The sequence below is a fragment of the Myodes glareolus genome, chromosome 19 (assembly GCF_982192425.1).
Source record: "Myodes glareolus chromosome 19, mMyoGla1.1, whole genome shotgun sequence".
Taxonomy (NCBI): domain Eukaryota; kingdom Metazoa; phylum Chordata; class Mammalia; order Rodentia; family Cricetidae; genus Myodes; species Myodes glareolus.
This window is the reverse complement of record NC_142044.1, coordinates 28,373,912-28,390,361: the sequence shown is the minus strand read 5'-3', so window position 1 is coordinate 28,390,361 and position 16,450 is coordinate 28,373,912. Positions and strand designations below refer to the sequence as shown.

Genomic DNA, 16,450 nt, shown 5'->3' with positions numbered 1-16,450 from the left:
TTTTTCTCACTGCTGTGATAAAATAGTCTGACAAAGCAACTTAAGGGTTTATTCTAGCTCAGAGTTCAAGAGATTAGTCCTCCATGACAGAAAACTCAAAGCAACAGGAGTCTGAGTCTGAAGTGATTGATACATTGTGTATGCACAATGAGAAAGCAGGGAGTAATCAACATGCTATGCTCAGAAAGCTTTCTTGATTTTTATCAAGCCAGGATCCCCTGCCCAAGGAAAGCTGCCACCTACAGTGGACTAGTATTTCTAGTCACTGTAGGCCTGATGAAGATAATCCCCCAAGGAGTATGACCAGTGGTATGTCCTCTAGTTGATTCCAGAGTCTGTTAAATTGGCAACACTAACCACCAACCACAGGCTTGGTTGCTAGCTGTGAGTTTTAATGTGGCAAACAGAACATGAATGTACTAAAGTAAATAATAAAATTAATCCACCAATGAAGGCACAACTGAATGAATTACTGAGAAGCAGAAGCAGGTAACTATGGGGTGGGCCTCTGAAGGGTACATCTCATCCCTGGATGCTTCCTCTATGCCTTTTTCCTGGCTGTTGTGAAGTGAGCAGCTTTCACGTGAAGCTTCCCTCTGCCATGCTTGCTGGCCATACTGTTTGTCCTTCTACAGGCCTCACAGCAATGGATTCAGTGGACTTTGGACTGACAAAGGCAAGAGTTAAATTAAATCTTTCCTCAAGTTGTTTCTTCCTCAGGTCTGTCACAGTGACAAAAAGTTAATACAACATGTAATTTGTTTCTAAAAAAAATTACTTCAGCTATTAACTATCCTTCAGGCTTCATTTGGCGTTTCTTCTGTAAGACACTGAAAAATAGTTGAATATAATTAGCCTTATCCAAGGACAGGGAGATGTCCATATTACCACAGTCTACCTAACCTAACCAGATAACAATGCTGATGTCTAGATGCCGAAAGAAAGCATCAGTCACACTGAAAGCAGTTTAATAGCAAACAACAGTTCAGTGTTTGCATTCCCCCAGCTAATACATAACCATTTCTCATATAGAAGAGCACGCTTTGTTGGACCTGTTTTCATACATAAGATGTGGATAAACTAGGAAGTCCCTTCCTTATAAACAATTTGCTAACGTAAATCCATGCCTTTACTTAGCACACACGCAGAATGCATAGCCTTCTTCTCAGATTCCTGTGGCAAGACATAAATCCAGGCAAATGATGATGTTATCTCTCTAAACTTACAGAAATTTTCATAGAATTTTGGTAAAGTTTTCATGTCTTAATGTAACTGAAGCAAACAAATAAAACAGTTTGTTCAACTTTATTTAGCTAAGGGAAAATAAACACTATCTGTGTTCAGTGTGGACACTGGTTAAAGAGGCCAAATCTGTGTTCAGGTACTGGTTCTACTCCATTTAAGACCTCATGGAAGCCACCAAAATTCACTAAAACCCACACATGGTAGTAAACTTCTACAACCCTTTAGCAGTGGCAGGAGAAACACAAGTTCTACGCTAGCCTGGGCCACATAATAAGCCTTTGTCTAAAAGCAAAATAAAATAATGATTTAAGAAAAAAAAAATCTGTCTTAGTCTCCTGATGTTCAAAAATAAGCAAAACAAAAAGAACTAAAAAACTTCAACGTTCCTTCCAACTCAAATCTTTTAAAATTAAAAGCTATTTATTTTAAGTCTATTTAATTAATAGCTTAAATTAAAGTATATTAAATCTAGATTTGAAAAGTCAGTCAACAACAGACTAAACACAGAATGACGAGAACAAGAGCTGTTTCGTGTTGGCACCTTCCTGGCAGACATCCTTCCAGTTGCTTTCTCAAGGAGTCCTTGGCTCACGAAGCCATATTCATTGCTTGGCCAATATGGCTCCAGCATGTGAAGTTGGCTTTACTCTCAATGCCATTTCAATTGCAAGTGAATAATAAATACCAGCAGTAGAATTATTTATCTACAAGCTGCTTGCGGAAATCTACAACCCAAGAGCCTAATGTGATCCTCTTCAACCCCTTCAATTTTGTAGAAAAGCACTTGCTTTTTCATAAAACATTTAAAGGTTAAGCGGCTGAACATGCAAATAAGCCCCTGCACTTAACATCTTTTAAAAAAAATTGATGAGAACTCATTTTTTTCCTAAAAGCATTCATCATACACTGACTTGTGTTGAAGTGTCTGCTTATAATAAACTTAATATGTTATCAGCCTACTCTAGACTTCTGCCCACCAAACTATCACAGACATCTTGAGGATTTTGAGCATCATGAGAGGGGGAAAAAAGAAGAAGAGCTACTCTTTCAGATCTGTATTCCTATCCACATCAATCTCTCCTCAATTGCAGGAGATGCACAGCAACAAATATGAATGATACATAAACATTTTCCTTGATGGGAGGCAATCTGACACCTGAATTCATGAAACTCACTGGACAGAGTAAATAAATCAAGCATCCTGATACTACAAGTTTTCAGCATCCTCTCTAGGAAACTTACATAGCGTTGACACCTAACTAAAATCTTTCCCTTGACCTTCCATTCGTGGGATACAATTTGACACCTGAGCTCATCAAAACACTGGACAGAGTAAATAAATTAAGCATCTAAAAATACAAGTTTCCAGCATCCTCTCTAGGAAACTACATAACATGAACACATAACTAAAGGTCGAGAATTTTACAGAATGTCGGTGGCTATTTTACCCAGACGATCCCCCATGACGTCCCATCTAGAGACAACTCGTTTATCCTTCTCCTCTCTGCTTTTCTCAGAAAAAGACTGTTACGGTGCCAATTTCAAATATTTGAATAACTGAACATGAAATTAGAAATAAGAAACTGACAATAATGGCCATGAACTCCATGGCAGAGTATATTCCTCCAGGCTGAATCAATCAAGCAGAAAAATAAAGTAGGAAATGTACAATAATGTGAAAATAAAACCCACTTGGTGTTTGAGAGGTTAAAAGTGATCTATACATTAAGATCTCAAAGATTTGGCACAACTATGAAGCAAATAATTCCATTCTTAAGATTTTCCCTCCCAACACAAGAAAAAAAAATGGACATTGGAAACTGTCTAGAAATCACGCACCCGGTATGTCTAACAGAAACCAAGTCACGCAGAACTAGTTAGGAATTCTGAGGAAAACATTCACGAGTCTGTAAAGATTCTGCAGCAGGACACACTTCAAGGGGCCCTACTTGCAAGGAATCTCAAATCCATCACCAGCATCCCGCTGTCTCTCAGTCGGGGATCAGCCACCCGGTTTGCACGTAATCCCTGTGGGCCACTGGGTTTAACGTATCACTGCGAGTATCTGGGTCACTAGTAGCACTGTAGTATCTCGTAGTACAGTGTCTCTCTCAAAGCCTCCACAACCTGGTCCTCTCCAAACCCAATGTCCCTAGGAGACAGCTAGGACACTTGCTATTAGCAGAACTCGGGTTCCACGCTAGGCAGGCAAACCAAACTTGCGTTTGAGTCAGCGGAGGGGTAATCAGGCTGACACACTGGGGGCACCCCGGCCTCTGGCCCTAGTGAGGGTTCCAGTCGGTCCCTCAGACAGGCTAAGGCAGCACAGGCCTCGATCTCAGGGCCATAATGCTCTCCACAGTTGCTCTGGGCCTCCGGGGTTAGATCGGGCTGCCCGGGTCGCACGGATCCCCGTTACCACGGTGTCACCGCCCGCCGTCAGTTCCCCTAACGCTCCGCCTCAGTTTCCCCGAGTGCGCACTGGAATCCCCCGCACCCCGCCCAGGGGACGCTGAAGTGAAGCGAAACTAACTCGGGGCCAGCCGGCTGACCCGCGCTTCCTGGAGGCGCTCCCCGCCCGGCCCGGCCCCACACTCACGGGTAGGCATGGCGACCCGAGCCCTCCGTGCTCGCCGCCGTTCCCAACTCAGAGGAGCCGCACGAGCCGCGCCGACCGCAGCATGACTGCGGAAGCTCTGCCACGGACGCCTCGTCGGGGCGGAGGGCGAAGAGCCGAGAGAGCGGACGCCGACCGGCCACAGAAACCACCGGCCGCGCTCCGCGCCCCGTCGACGACGCGCTGGGCCGACCCACGCCCGTGACGTCAGCGCGTCGCCACCGGGAGGTCCCGCCCCCGAGGCGCCCAAGCTCCGCCCCCCGACCGGTGACTGCTGGACAGGGTTTCCAAGTATCATCTCCGAGGTTCCTTTTTGTTTAACTTCTGGTGATTTGTCTCACTTTGGCTCAGGCCTGCTTACGGTGCATCACCTTAGAACTGGGTAAAATCGGTGGTCTTGGGTGTAGTAACTTCGTCCAAGCTCCTCTTCAGAGCTTTTTAACTGGCAGAGCTTCCCTCTGGCAGTCTCTGAAAGCCTAATAATACCTTTGAGATGCACTAGGGTTATCTGGGGTGGCTGCTGAGCGTTTTCTCAGAGGACAGAAAATGTCACTCCCTCTGGGGCTTCTACCTTTGGAGACCTATATCCTGGAGTATAGTGCCAACTGTCCGCTTAAGAAATAAGATTGTGAAGTCCTGAGAGGAGGAGATAAAGAAGATGAAGTAGCCAGAAAGGTTTGAGGGTAATTAATCTTTGAGTCAACTTGGAAGTAAACAGAATTTGATCAAGCAAAGACCTTGAAGGATATAGAGAGGGTAGAAGCAATTAAGAGTGAGTCATAGAAACCCCTGAAAAAGACGTAGGTGTAAGAGATATGAGAGGTGTCCCTTGCTGATGGGAAAGGACAAACCATCAACGATGTGGTCCATACTAAAATAGGTTCCGTGGTAGCAGTGTTGTCAACTTGACAGAATCAATCTTTGGGGCCAGACCTCTGGGTATGCCCATGAAGGATTATATTAGGTTAGTTGGATGGGGAGACCTAGACTGTGTAAGTTTAAAGGGAAAGTTCAACAGAATGCACCATCACCCTGCCTCCTGGCAATGCAACCTACTCCTACTGCTTTCCCAACATGATGGATTGCAACCTTGAACTGTGAGCCAGAGTAAACCCTTTCTCCGAGGTTAAATACGGTAGTGCATGCCTATAATTTCAGCCACGGGCAGGCTAATCTCTATGAGTTCAAGGCCAGTTTGGTCTATATATTAAGTTTCCGGCCAGGGAGGGCTGCCCAGTGAGACCCTATATTTAAAGAAACAGAGGACAAAAAGTCCTTTCTCCCTTAAGATGCTTTTTTTTTTTTTATCAGACTGTTTATCGTGGTAACAGAAAAAGTAACTAAGACAGACTCTAATGAACTGTGGTATGTTTTTATGACCTCTAAATTCTTTCCTAGTCCCACTTGCCCCCCCAAGACATTTATAGTGTCTTTGTTTGCCTATGCTGTTATACCTTTCTATTATAATAGTCATGATTCAGTTAAAGCACTGATATTCTACCTCTGGGCTACATATCTTTAAAGAAACAGAAAAAAAGTCTGTTCATATTTATAAATAGGAACACCATAACACCTATATTCCTGCCTGGCAGATAGTCATGAGCTAGAGCACATTAATTCAGCAACTCTTTAAGTAAAGAACATACAGTTGCCTCTTCTGGTTCCATATCCTCAGACTTACCCAACATAGAATTGAAAAATACATGTGAAAAAACTTTTTTTATCTGTAATGAGCACAAAGAGTTGTGGCCATCATTTTTCCTAAACAATATGGCAACTGTTCACATAACATTTATATTGTACTTGGTGTTATAAGTAATCTGGAGATAATTTAAAGTATAAGGAAGAATGTGTGTAGTCTACATGCAAATGTAATGATATCTTACATAATGGATCTGCAATCTGAGCAATTCTGTATTCAAGGGGGATCCTAGAATAATCCCTATAGATATGAAAGTATGGTCCTATTTATTATACAATTCAAATACAATAAATATAAAAAAGTTAAAAAGCAACTTTGCACTCAAATTTGGGATTCATTATTTTATGAACCACTATGTGCTGTTTATTAGAGTAATAGCATCAAATTACCAATAACAGGGATCTGAGGATAGACCGGATGCCTGGTAGAGAAACCTTGGTGATGATCAGTCATTTAGGAGGCATCAATACTGGCACAGAAAAGAATATCAGGTCTTAGCATTGGTGGCGACTGTGAAAAAAGAGCGAGCCCAGATCTTGATTCGGAAAAAGAATCCCCAGGATTTGTTGGCTGCTGAGTTGGAAGTGGTGGAGAGGCATCTGTTAGTTATGTAACTCCAAGGTTGGAACAAGGAAACTCGTGGTTCCAGGAGAGCAGTTGAAAATTGGAAAGGAATGCTGCTGTAGGGAAGTGTGGGGGAAAGGATGTGAGCCATACTGAGCTTGAAGAGTAACCCAAGGGAGACAGCTAAATAAAAAGAGCTGAAGGCAGCTGGGTACACCGGGTAGACAGTTCCTATTCTAAAGATCTCAGGAAGGAATGTTTGGAAATCATTGCCCCAGAGACTGAAGTTGGAAAGAATCTTCTAAAAAGGATGACATGGAGAGGGGGAGAGAGAGAAAGAGAGAGAGAGAACCAACCAGAGAACCAGAGGACACTGTGCCCTAGAAGGCAGTATTTCCAAAAGCAGACATCTCTACTTACATTACCAGAAAAAGATACAAAACCCAATGCCCTGAGAGCCTGGCCCATGATGTCTTTGTTTTTTCATTCCCCTTAGCTTTTGTATTGTTGCCAGAAGTGAAGTCAGCAACCAAGGATCCTGAGCAAGGACAGCTGAAAGACAGGAAGCAGATTACATACCTTTTTCCTAGTGAGTGTGTGTAGGATTTGGGTAGCCCTTTTCCCATAGAGCAGTGTTTTGGTTTTAAAGCCCTCTGGGTCCAATGTTTGTCTCACCGCACACTGCTGACAATGACTCCATTACCATTTCTTGGAGTATAAGAACTAAGAGCAAATGGCTAGCCTCTCCTGAACTGCTTTCCTGTTTCCTTTCCCCACTCATCCCCTCTGAGGCATGACACCTCTCCTGAAACCAGATCTCCAGCAAGAAGGACTAGAGATCTAGGCGTTCCCATCCACCATGGACCTGTTCAGCATTTGTCCAGGCACAGTGTGGGTGTGGCGAGCATTGAGAGACCGTATTGATCTCTCTTCAGGAAAGGACACACTCCCTTGGAGTGTGTGAGCCACTGGAGTTTGAGGTCATGTTGTTTTTTCAGGGTGGCGAGCAGGCAGAGCACACAGGTATTACATATAATGTTCAAATCTCATAATAACTCCGTCTTGCTTAAAATTCAATATAGCTCAGCACCCAAATCCCTTTCCTTCGTCGACTACAGGAATATAGGAGGCCTTTCAAAATCTGGTTTCTGTCACCAAATCCCAGGCTCATCTCTCTCCTGGCCCTGATGAATGAAGTAAAAGCTAAGATCCCGCCACCCAGTAGCACTGTTCCTTTTGTTTTTGCCAATGTTTTCCCAGTCAATAACTTTTCCTGCACCCTTTATTCTAGGAAACTTTTGTTCATCCTTCCATGCTCCTAGGGGTAGGTAATGTAATTAAGAATGCTCTAAACTTAATAATCATCCGCCTGGGCACAAACCCTGGAAAGTTCTAAGTAGAGTCCATAGGTTTATTGGAAAGGAGGTTCATTGTATCCATAGGAAGAGTGGGGTGTGCGGGTAACTCAAATGTTCGTCGTTTGTAAAATGTGGTGGAGTTGTTCATGATATTATGAATATCAACCACGTGGCTTATTCTGAAAAACATAGAAATGAATGACATGACTAAAGATCATTGATATTTATAGTACAGTAATGCTTGTATAAATGGTGAACATACAAAACCACATTGAATGTATTTATAATGAAATCAATCATTTCAAAGAGACCTACCTAGAGTCATAAATTGATCTTAAGGTACTTCTTATGACCATACTTCAATGTTTCTTTCAAAGGCCCCTAGGCTTCTATGGCACACGAAGATAGCAGAAACTCCAGAAATAACTGGGGAGGATTTGGAAAGAGCTACAGCGGGCTGCAAGTGTGAATGGGGTGAAGAAGCAAAAGAATTTGGGCTAAGCACACTCTTCTTTATAATTCTATGCTGGGAAGGCCTGAGACATTTGCCAAAGGCAATCTGCACATGAACCATCAATAATAAGGACCTTTTATTTTATTTATAGTCTTCCAAAACAGCATGAAATCAAGAAAAACATTCATTAGTACTTCAATAGAGGAACACTTTCTTTTCTATATTTACTGGTATGCTTTTAGGATATAGGCCATTAAAAATAGAAGTCCTTTTTCCCTCTGTGTCTTATTCCTTCTCAGAAAATAATTAAAAGATCACAATAATATTAGAAAGGTCATTGTCCACATCCTATCAGGGCATTAACTTTTAGCCGCTGTTGCTCAATATAGCCTTGCTCCAAGTTTAGACCAGTATGTGTGCCAGGTTCTGAAACCTGCCTTGGAATGATTCATTTTTAATTAGTGAACATCTTAGTGCTTCCCTGGCAACTGCAAACAAATTTGCAAGTTATCAGAGATAAATGTGAGTCTATTTACTTCTCCTGAATACATCTTCCCCAAAGGTCATAATGATGTAATCTGATGTTCTCATTGTTTAGTCATTTTTCAAAATAAATATTTGCATCAATAACTTTCCTCATTTGAAAGTTTCATTCTATGTATGCCCCCATTGTTTCATGGTACAGTCTTCCAGTTCTTAGGAGGCACACATATATGGATTGGGACTTACAATCCCTGTGTTTGAGTTGTGTCTTCCTCTTACCTGGTCTTGTTTGCTTGTTGCTTTGTTTATTTTTGAGATTGTACTTTTTAAGATTTATTTCATGTATATGAGTGTTATAATTCCATGTACACATGCATGCCAGAAGAGGGCATCCAATCCCATTATAGATGGTTGTGGTCACTAGGTGGATGCTGGGGATTGAACTAAAAATCTCTGGAAGAGCAGCCCGTGCTCTTAACTACTGAGTCAGCTCTCCATTCCCTTGAGATTGTATTTTAATCACAACATTTCTTCCTCACCTTTCCTCCTTCCAAACATTCCCATATACTCCTGTTTGCTTGCTTTCTAATTCCTAGCTTATTTTTTCCATCAAGTGTTATTGCATGCTTATATGCATTTGTATATGCATATGTATTTCTAGATATAAGTTGTTGAGTTCATATAATGTTACTTGAATGTGTGTTCTCAGGGTTGACTATTTGACACCGGACAACCAATCGGTGTACTTTTCCCTGGGGAGGGTCACCTACCTCTCCTACTCCTAACTTAATTCAGTTGCCTGTCATTCTTTGTGTAGAGCTGAGGGCTCATGGGTTTGTCTCCATTGAGTTTGGCATGTTTATTGGTGTCTCCTTGCTGAGCTCATATTTGGGCAGACATGTTGGTGAGATTTTAGAAGTATAGTTTCTGATGTTTCTAGGCATCACAATGTCAGTAAAGGCCCTAACTACCTGGTTCCTACAAACTTTTGCCAAGTTCCCTGAACTTTAGATATGGGAGTATTTTGTTGATGTCTCCAAATTGGGTTTGGGTTCCACTACTCCTCCTGTTGATTGGTGGGGTTTTCTGTGGTGTGTTCTGTCTATTGGAAAGAGAAGCTTCCTTGATGAGTTGTGAATACTATACCTAGCTGTGGGTAGAAGGACAAATGTTTATAGTTTGCTGTTAGCGATTATTCTGGCGTGGTAAATTAGTGGCTGTAGAAATGACCTGAGTTCCCACTTCCTGAGGACTAGATTTCATAATATCAGGAAGTACCACACAAGCTTCCAAAGGAGGGAGGTAACCAACAGTCCTACTCAGCTATGGTGCACCAGCATGGCACAATATCCCTACACGTATAGTGGTGATACACATACCTTGGTGGTAACCAACTTCTCTCTAACTTTACAAGAGAAAAACCATGTCTGGTTTTAGAAACCTAACTAACTAGTCAGTATTAGTGAATCATGGTTTTTGGAGGACATCCTGTCTGCTCCTTTTATACTTTTATTCTCTTTGGACTTAATTTTTCTCAATGTCATTATGAAGGAACACTTCCTTGGTTTTCAAGGCAGTAGTTCTCAATATTGATTGTATGTTGGAATCACCATGAAAATGGTTCAAAATATCAGTATTAGGATCACAATCGTAAGCTTTCAAATAACAATTAATTTACATAGCCTGGGCCAAGACCTGATTTAAAAGCTTTAACTTCCCTGGGTGTTTATATAACTAAGATTGAGATCAGTTGCCATTGCAAAGACCTGAAGAACAAATCCTGTAACACATAAGGTCATTTCTGTAAGTGATTACACTTTTCCATGTTGAGACTACAGACCTCTGAATTCAAGAACAATTTTCTTACTCATGCGTTAGTCAGAGTACCTGAAAATACTCCTGAGTCCAAATGTAAGTGGCAGGCTTCTATTCATTACCCAGCGTTTCTGAGTCAGCCTGGACATTGTACAAGGCACACACACCTGATCATCTGGAAGCCAACATCCCAGTCATCTGTTCCTTATACAGAAAACCACAGTGGAGAGGGAACAAAATCCTGAGATAATAAGGTTAAAAGTTCTTGATTAAACCAGACAAAACAGCTGGAAAGCCTTCCTTGGAAACACTATCATTTTCAACAATTAGAAGGAATCATTATCTCTCATTGCTATTTACTAAAATGCTAACTAGCTTTAGCATTTAACACAGGGTGGAATGGATTTGCTAAAAAGGAGAGAAAACAACCCTTTAAAAAATACAATGGCATTCTAGGCAGTAAAGGTCACGTCTTATTTATTGGCGTCGCATCTTATTTGTTGTTTTATTCCCTGTCATGGATCCATTAAGTACTTAAGAAATATTGACGAATAGTGGAAAAGAAAGAGAAATAAATGGAGGGTGAGAGAAAAAGAGAGTACAAATGACCATAAAGGGAATAAGAATAAAAAGTACACACAAGGGAAGGATCAGAAGAGGGTGAGACGCTAGTGGAAAAGCCCCAACTTTACTCCTCATGGCTGTACGCACAATCCTGTCCTCAATTTTTTTGTGAAGAACCCAGACCTTGGAGAGATTAAACAAGGGTCTCAGAAAGTCTTATAAGTGAGGAGTAGCCTTGAAATTGAGTTTGCATCTCTCTGTTCCCAAACCTCAGCTCCTAACCACAGTCTGCAGAGTTACCTGAAGAGCAAATGTGACCAAGAGGAGATGTAGATGAAGGTTGTGTGGACAAGGAGAAAACTGTCTCTCTGGCAATCCATCTCTGCTATAGGAGGAATCCTCAGGTCCTGCAGAGGAAGAAGCATGCTTGTCATTGGTTTCTAATTTCTTAGAGAATACTAGTAGGTTTCGTATTGATTCTTCTTTTATAGACTGAAAGCTAAATTACAATCACAATAACTGTTCATTAGTCTCTCATGTGGGCATGAGGTAGAAATAGAAGCTTGTGACCCTTCACCATTGTTTTCATATAAATTCTACTTACATTTATGCTCTCCTTTGTCTGAAAAATAAATTTTTAGATACCGCCTTCAAGAGAACATGTAATTTTTGTCCTTTGATTGTGACACTCTGGTCTTGAATATAACTTGGATATATGGTAGAAGAGTTGCCTATTTAATTTGCTTCAGGGCAATACAATTATGGTTATATGTTATTATAATTAATCCTATTTGTCTAGGAAATTGGGTAGACAAAAAGCCAAGCACTATACGCTTTAGTAGAAATCCAGTTACAACCATGTCCTATTCATATCCAATGACATGGGAGAGAAGAGAAGTAGACTTACATAGAAACATGAAAAAATAGAATAATATCTCATAAGAAGATGGCTGAAACCATTGTGAGGAATCCTATTTGTATACCACTGTTATGATTAGAAAAACAGTAGGCAATGCTATGAACAGCACTTTGAGAGTTCTGTGGTTCTCTTTGTGACCTAGATTTTCAACTTAGTTGTTTGTTTTAGAAACACAAGAATTGGTCAGGTATGATGGCACACATTTAGTACAAGGTACTTGGGGCACTTGAGACAAAAGGACAATTTGACCCTTAGAGTTTGAGACCAGGCTAAGAACTATAGCAAAGCCTGTCAAAAAGCAACAAACAAACAAGTAAATAAATAAATTTGATTTATTTTATTCTAAGATTTTTTTCTTTTCTTTTTATATTTAGTTTTCCTGGTGTTTGATATCATTTGAAAGTTGTAAGCCTTGGAGAAGTCCAAGTGTCTGAATAGTAGTAGCTGACCCTATGCCTTAACCGCCCCTCAGTTCATGAAGTTGTTTTAATAATCGTCCTTATAAGTACAATGATAGGTTGCTTAATTTTAGTAAAACTCTGTATTCCTAACTGTCTCTTACATTAGTTTTCAAAGAGCCACAGTATAATCCAGCATTAAAATGAAAAGCTTTTTTGTACGTGATGAGGTGAATAGTAGAAATATGCCTCTGAATCAGGGTCTGTTTGGACTACAAGAAGTGAGTACTAATAGCAATAAAATATAGTCAGAACATTGGTACGACTGACTCATGCAGAAACTAGCTCTCACCATCTGAAAATGCTTCCAACTGACATTGAGAGACATGGTTGGAAATTCAATTAGGCAAAAGACATAATCAAAAGCCCAGGATACTATGAATGTGAGCGAATATAAAGTATGCTATAACTCTGAAGTATAGGATCTGAGAAGACTATTCAATCAATACAGAGCTTCACATGTACTTCACACAGAACCTGAGTTCTGACTACATAGCCCACATGAGAGAGCTGGTGTACACTTGTAAGCTCAGTGTGGGGGAAGTAAAGAAAGGAGGATACCTGGGTCTTGATGATCAGCTAGCCTAGCCTATTGGGAAAGTTTCAGGTCACTGAGAGACCCTGGCTCATAAAACAAGGTGGATGGTAAGTGAGAAACAACACTTTGTATCACACATACACACACACACCACACACACACACACACACACACACACACACACATATACCCTGCTAAACTTTGATAAGCCTAAATATTTTACTTCTTATTGGATAAAATTCATAAAAAACAATGTTTTCTGATAATGATATGCACAGCTAATCTCAGAAGAATACTTAAATGTGAAAAACCCTAAACATTGGCTAGTGTTATAAGAAAATATTCTGTAGAATCATAGGTAAGTCGATGTTCTTTTTGATTAGGTCTTAAAATATGGACTACATTACTGAGTTGTTTATTCCTTCCAAAAAGATTTAATCAAGCCTGTCATTTCATAACTGAGGAGAAACCCTGTGTGAAGTAGTAAATGCAATCTATTACAAGACTAAAAGTTTCATAGGTTAAATACAAAGAAAAGAAACCAACCTAATGCTGATAGAATTAGCAGATCTAAGAACCATTATTTATTACCTATCAAAATAAAACAGTCTGCTAGATTGAAAAAAATCTACATATAAGCAGCTTTCATTTATATTTACCAGCAATCATTTTAAGCTAATTTAAAACTTGGCATTAAAAAGGGAGAGAATTTATTATAAGGATATATAAGTTATGGGCAGAAACTCCAAAAATTCAAAAGGTTGGGATTATAAAATGGAGGTGTAGCAGAGATATTAGCAGAAGGATCTCTTTCTCATATAACTCACTTGTTAATCTCTCTTTCCATCAGTTCGTCCAACAAAAAATGCTCAGAAGGTAGCCCTCAACATATCAACCCAGTTTGAACTTGGCTTTGTTAACCCTAGCCCTAAGTCAGAAGAGCTGAACAGTGTAAGTTTTGGACAATCACCCTGGTACATCACTTACTGCCACAACAATGCTATAAAACAAATCATGCTGAGACATTGGGAGACAGCAACCATTCACCATGTCTCATGCATTTGTGTGTCTACTGATCTGGGCCATATGTGATGAAATTTGGCCAGGTCTACCTCTGCATCTACATTTGGTTGGTAGACTGACTTGAAATTAGCTAATTTAGCCTAATTTGACTTGGAACAAACTGAATTAAATCTACATGGCTTTTTCAACTTTCACAACGATAGCTTGGGCTAGTTTATGGTAACACTGACAGGGTTCCGAAGGAAAAAGTATTGATATGCAACAGTTTTTCAAGATTTGGTTTAATCAAGACTTATCACCAAAACAGGTCATGTGACAGAACCTGTCATAAAAAAAAAGAAGAAATAAAAAATTCGGGGGCAAGGATGATGCAGAGAGGTAGGCCATAAGTTACAGCCATCAACAGAGTTTTAGGTGGACAGTTTAAATCCATCTGCTCCAAACCATACTTCCATGTGAAGGATGCAGCGAAGATGATTCTTGTAACTTGGGCTGGCAATCCTCAAAACTACCTACTTTAATAGAAAAATCTTTCCTATTCCTCATTAGTGCTTTATGAGGCGAGGGTCACTTGTCCACTTGTTAACAAATAAGGAAACTGTACCAAGGATAAATAAAGGCTAGAGTTCTAGACCAGTTCTGTCTGACCACACAGTCTGTCAATCATTCTGCTTGTAGACTAAGCCACACTTTGGTAGGTCCACTGATGGTTATTTTAGGGGAAAACATCTAGACTCAAAAGATTAAAATACTTTTTGTGTATGAAATGTGTTTGTTTCTGTTTGGGTTTGAATGTGTTCCCTCCAAACTTCATGTAGATTCCCACTGGGGTAGAAATTAAAGATAGGGTCTTCAAGAAGTGATTAGGGATTTGGTGAGGTATCTGTCGATAAATTATTTGCTGTCCAACCATGAGGGCCTTGGTATGATCCGTAGCACATATCAATTTTTTAAAAGATGGGCATGATGGCACACACCTGTGAAATCTCAGCATTTTACAGGCAGACACAGCCCAGTTCCTAGGGGCTGCTGGCCAGTTTGCCTACCCTAATAGGGTCAGACTCAGATACCACCAGTAAGAGACTCTATCATAAAAAATAAATACATGATCAAGGAGCAAGATCTGAGGTTGACTCTGACATGCATTCATTTACAAACACACACACACACACACAGTGGGGGGAGGGGAGAGAGAGAGTCATTAGGTCCTGAAGGCTTTGTCCTCATGAACCGAGTGCTGCTCTTATGATACAGTATCAGAATGAGGTTGCTCTCCTACCCTTCCACTCCCCTGCCGCATGAAGCAATGCTGTTTATCCCTTTTATCCTGATTTGCCCCTTCCATCATGTGAGGATGTGATCAAGAAAGCTCTTATCAAATACTAATGCCAAAATCGGCATCTTGGAATCACTGGTCTTCAAAATAGTAAGAAACAAACCTCTACATCTTTTAGAGTTAATCCATGTCATAGCACTTTGTTTATATAGGCATAAATGGATTAAGGTAAAGTTTTTGGTTTTCTTTGTTTTGTTTTTGTTTTGAATTTCTAAGCCCTTTCACTTTTCTCCTGGCCTAGTATGTCAAGCTATTGATTTCTACACCATTGAGTCTCCTCTCCCCATTCAGGGAGGGGTGATAAGAGGTTGTGGCCTCTGAACAAACTAATTGGTGACAATTTCCTCTTCGAGTTGATATTGAACTCTAACACTCTAATCGTTCACTGCCTTGCTGATGTCTCTTTAGTTTAAGAGTCCATTAATTGGAGAGCGTCCCCCACCCCCTAACAGAGAGGTCTTTAAAGCCCATGAGAAATTGATGTCTCAGATAAGGACTCACCGGTATTTTAAATTCACAGTGCAGTAGAGGATGCCAGATTCTGCCACAGAACACCCGCTGTCCAAAAATCTTTCATGTTTGATGAAGCCGAGGTTCTCAGAAATTGAAACTGTTGCTAAGGGCACTATCCTTGAGAATTGACCATGCAGTCCACGACACATCCCTTTTTGTATTTTCCTTAAGCTTAGGATACTCACTACCCAAGAGGGAACTGATAGTGCCTTAAATTTTTGTGTAGCACTCAGGAAATGCTGATCCTGCAGATATTGCCGTGTTTTGTCACCTAAGCACTAAGTGATAAAGCTCAGTGTTCTTTATCACTGATTGGCTAGGAGCACACTGGTGGATCTTGTGGCTTAACAGTAAGGCTTAAGAGGGCTAGGGATTACTTAGAAAACTAACAGGCCAGCACATCCTCCTGCATCTTCGGCATTTGCTCCTGTCGCAACTGTCCCCCTCCTCCCAACACTGTACCATGGACGTGCCTGTGAGCTCCTTTGGTTAAAGAAATCTTCTAATCCACTAAGGTATGAAAGCAGAAGAGAAGTAAATGGGGAACAATTGTGGTCTACAGGTAGTATGTCTGTACTCCCAACATAAAACACTTCTTGCATCCCCCTTAGCAAAATAAGATATTGCTCTTACCAGCCCTGTTCCTCCTTCCACCCACTAAGGAATCTTTCTAAACAACTCACTAAGTTGTGAAGCATCTGGAACATATATTTTGTTCTCATAGTCCTCATACTGGAATTACTAAGCAGTCTTGGCCAGTTTTCTTACCTATTTTACTACATAAAGGGATGGTAGTGCTCATCACTGGACTGGATGTCTGCTGCATAAACTTTAACCCCTCATCGTTTTAGAGTGAGTAAA

The 16,450-nt window shown here is 40.6% G+C and overlaps 1 protein-coding gene across 1 annotated transcript in view; it reads right to left on the bottom strand.

Moving 5' to 3' along the window:
• The window catches only part of Efr3a (EFR3 homolog A), a 93,489-nt gene extending 89,452 nt beyond the window's left edge, over positions 1-4,037 (bottom strand). Inside the window, exon 1 of the mRNA XM_048457432.3 lies at positions 3,845-4,037. Within this exon, the coding sequence (XP_048313389.3) occupies positions 3,845-3,854 (10 nt within the window). The 5' untranslated portion in view covers positions 3,855-4,037. The remainder of the gene's footprint in view (positions 1-3,844) is intronic.
• Between the last annotated feature and the right edge of the window lie 12,413 nt (positions 4,038-16,450).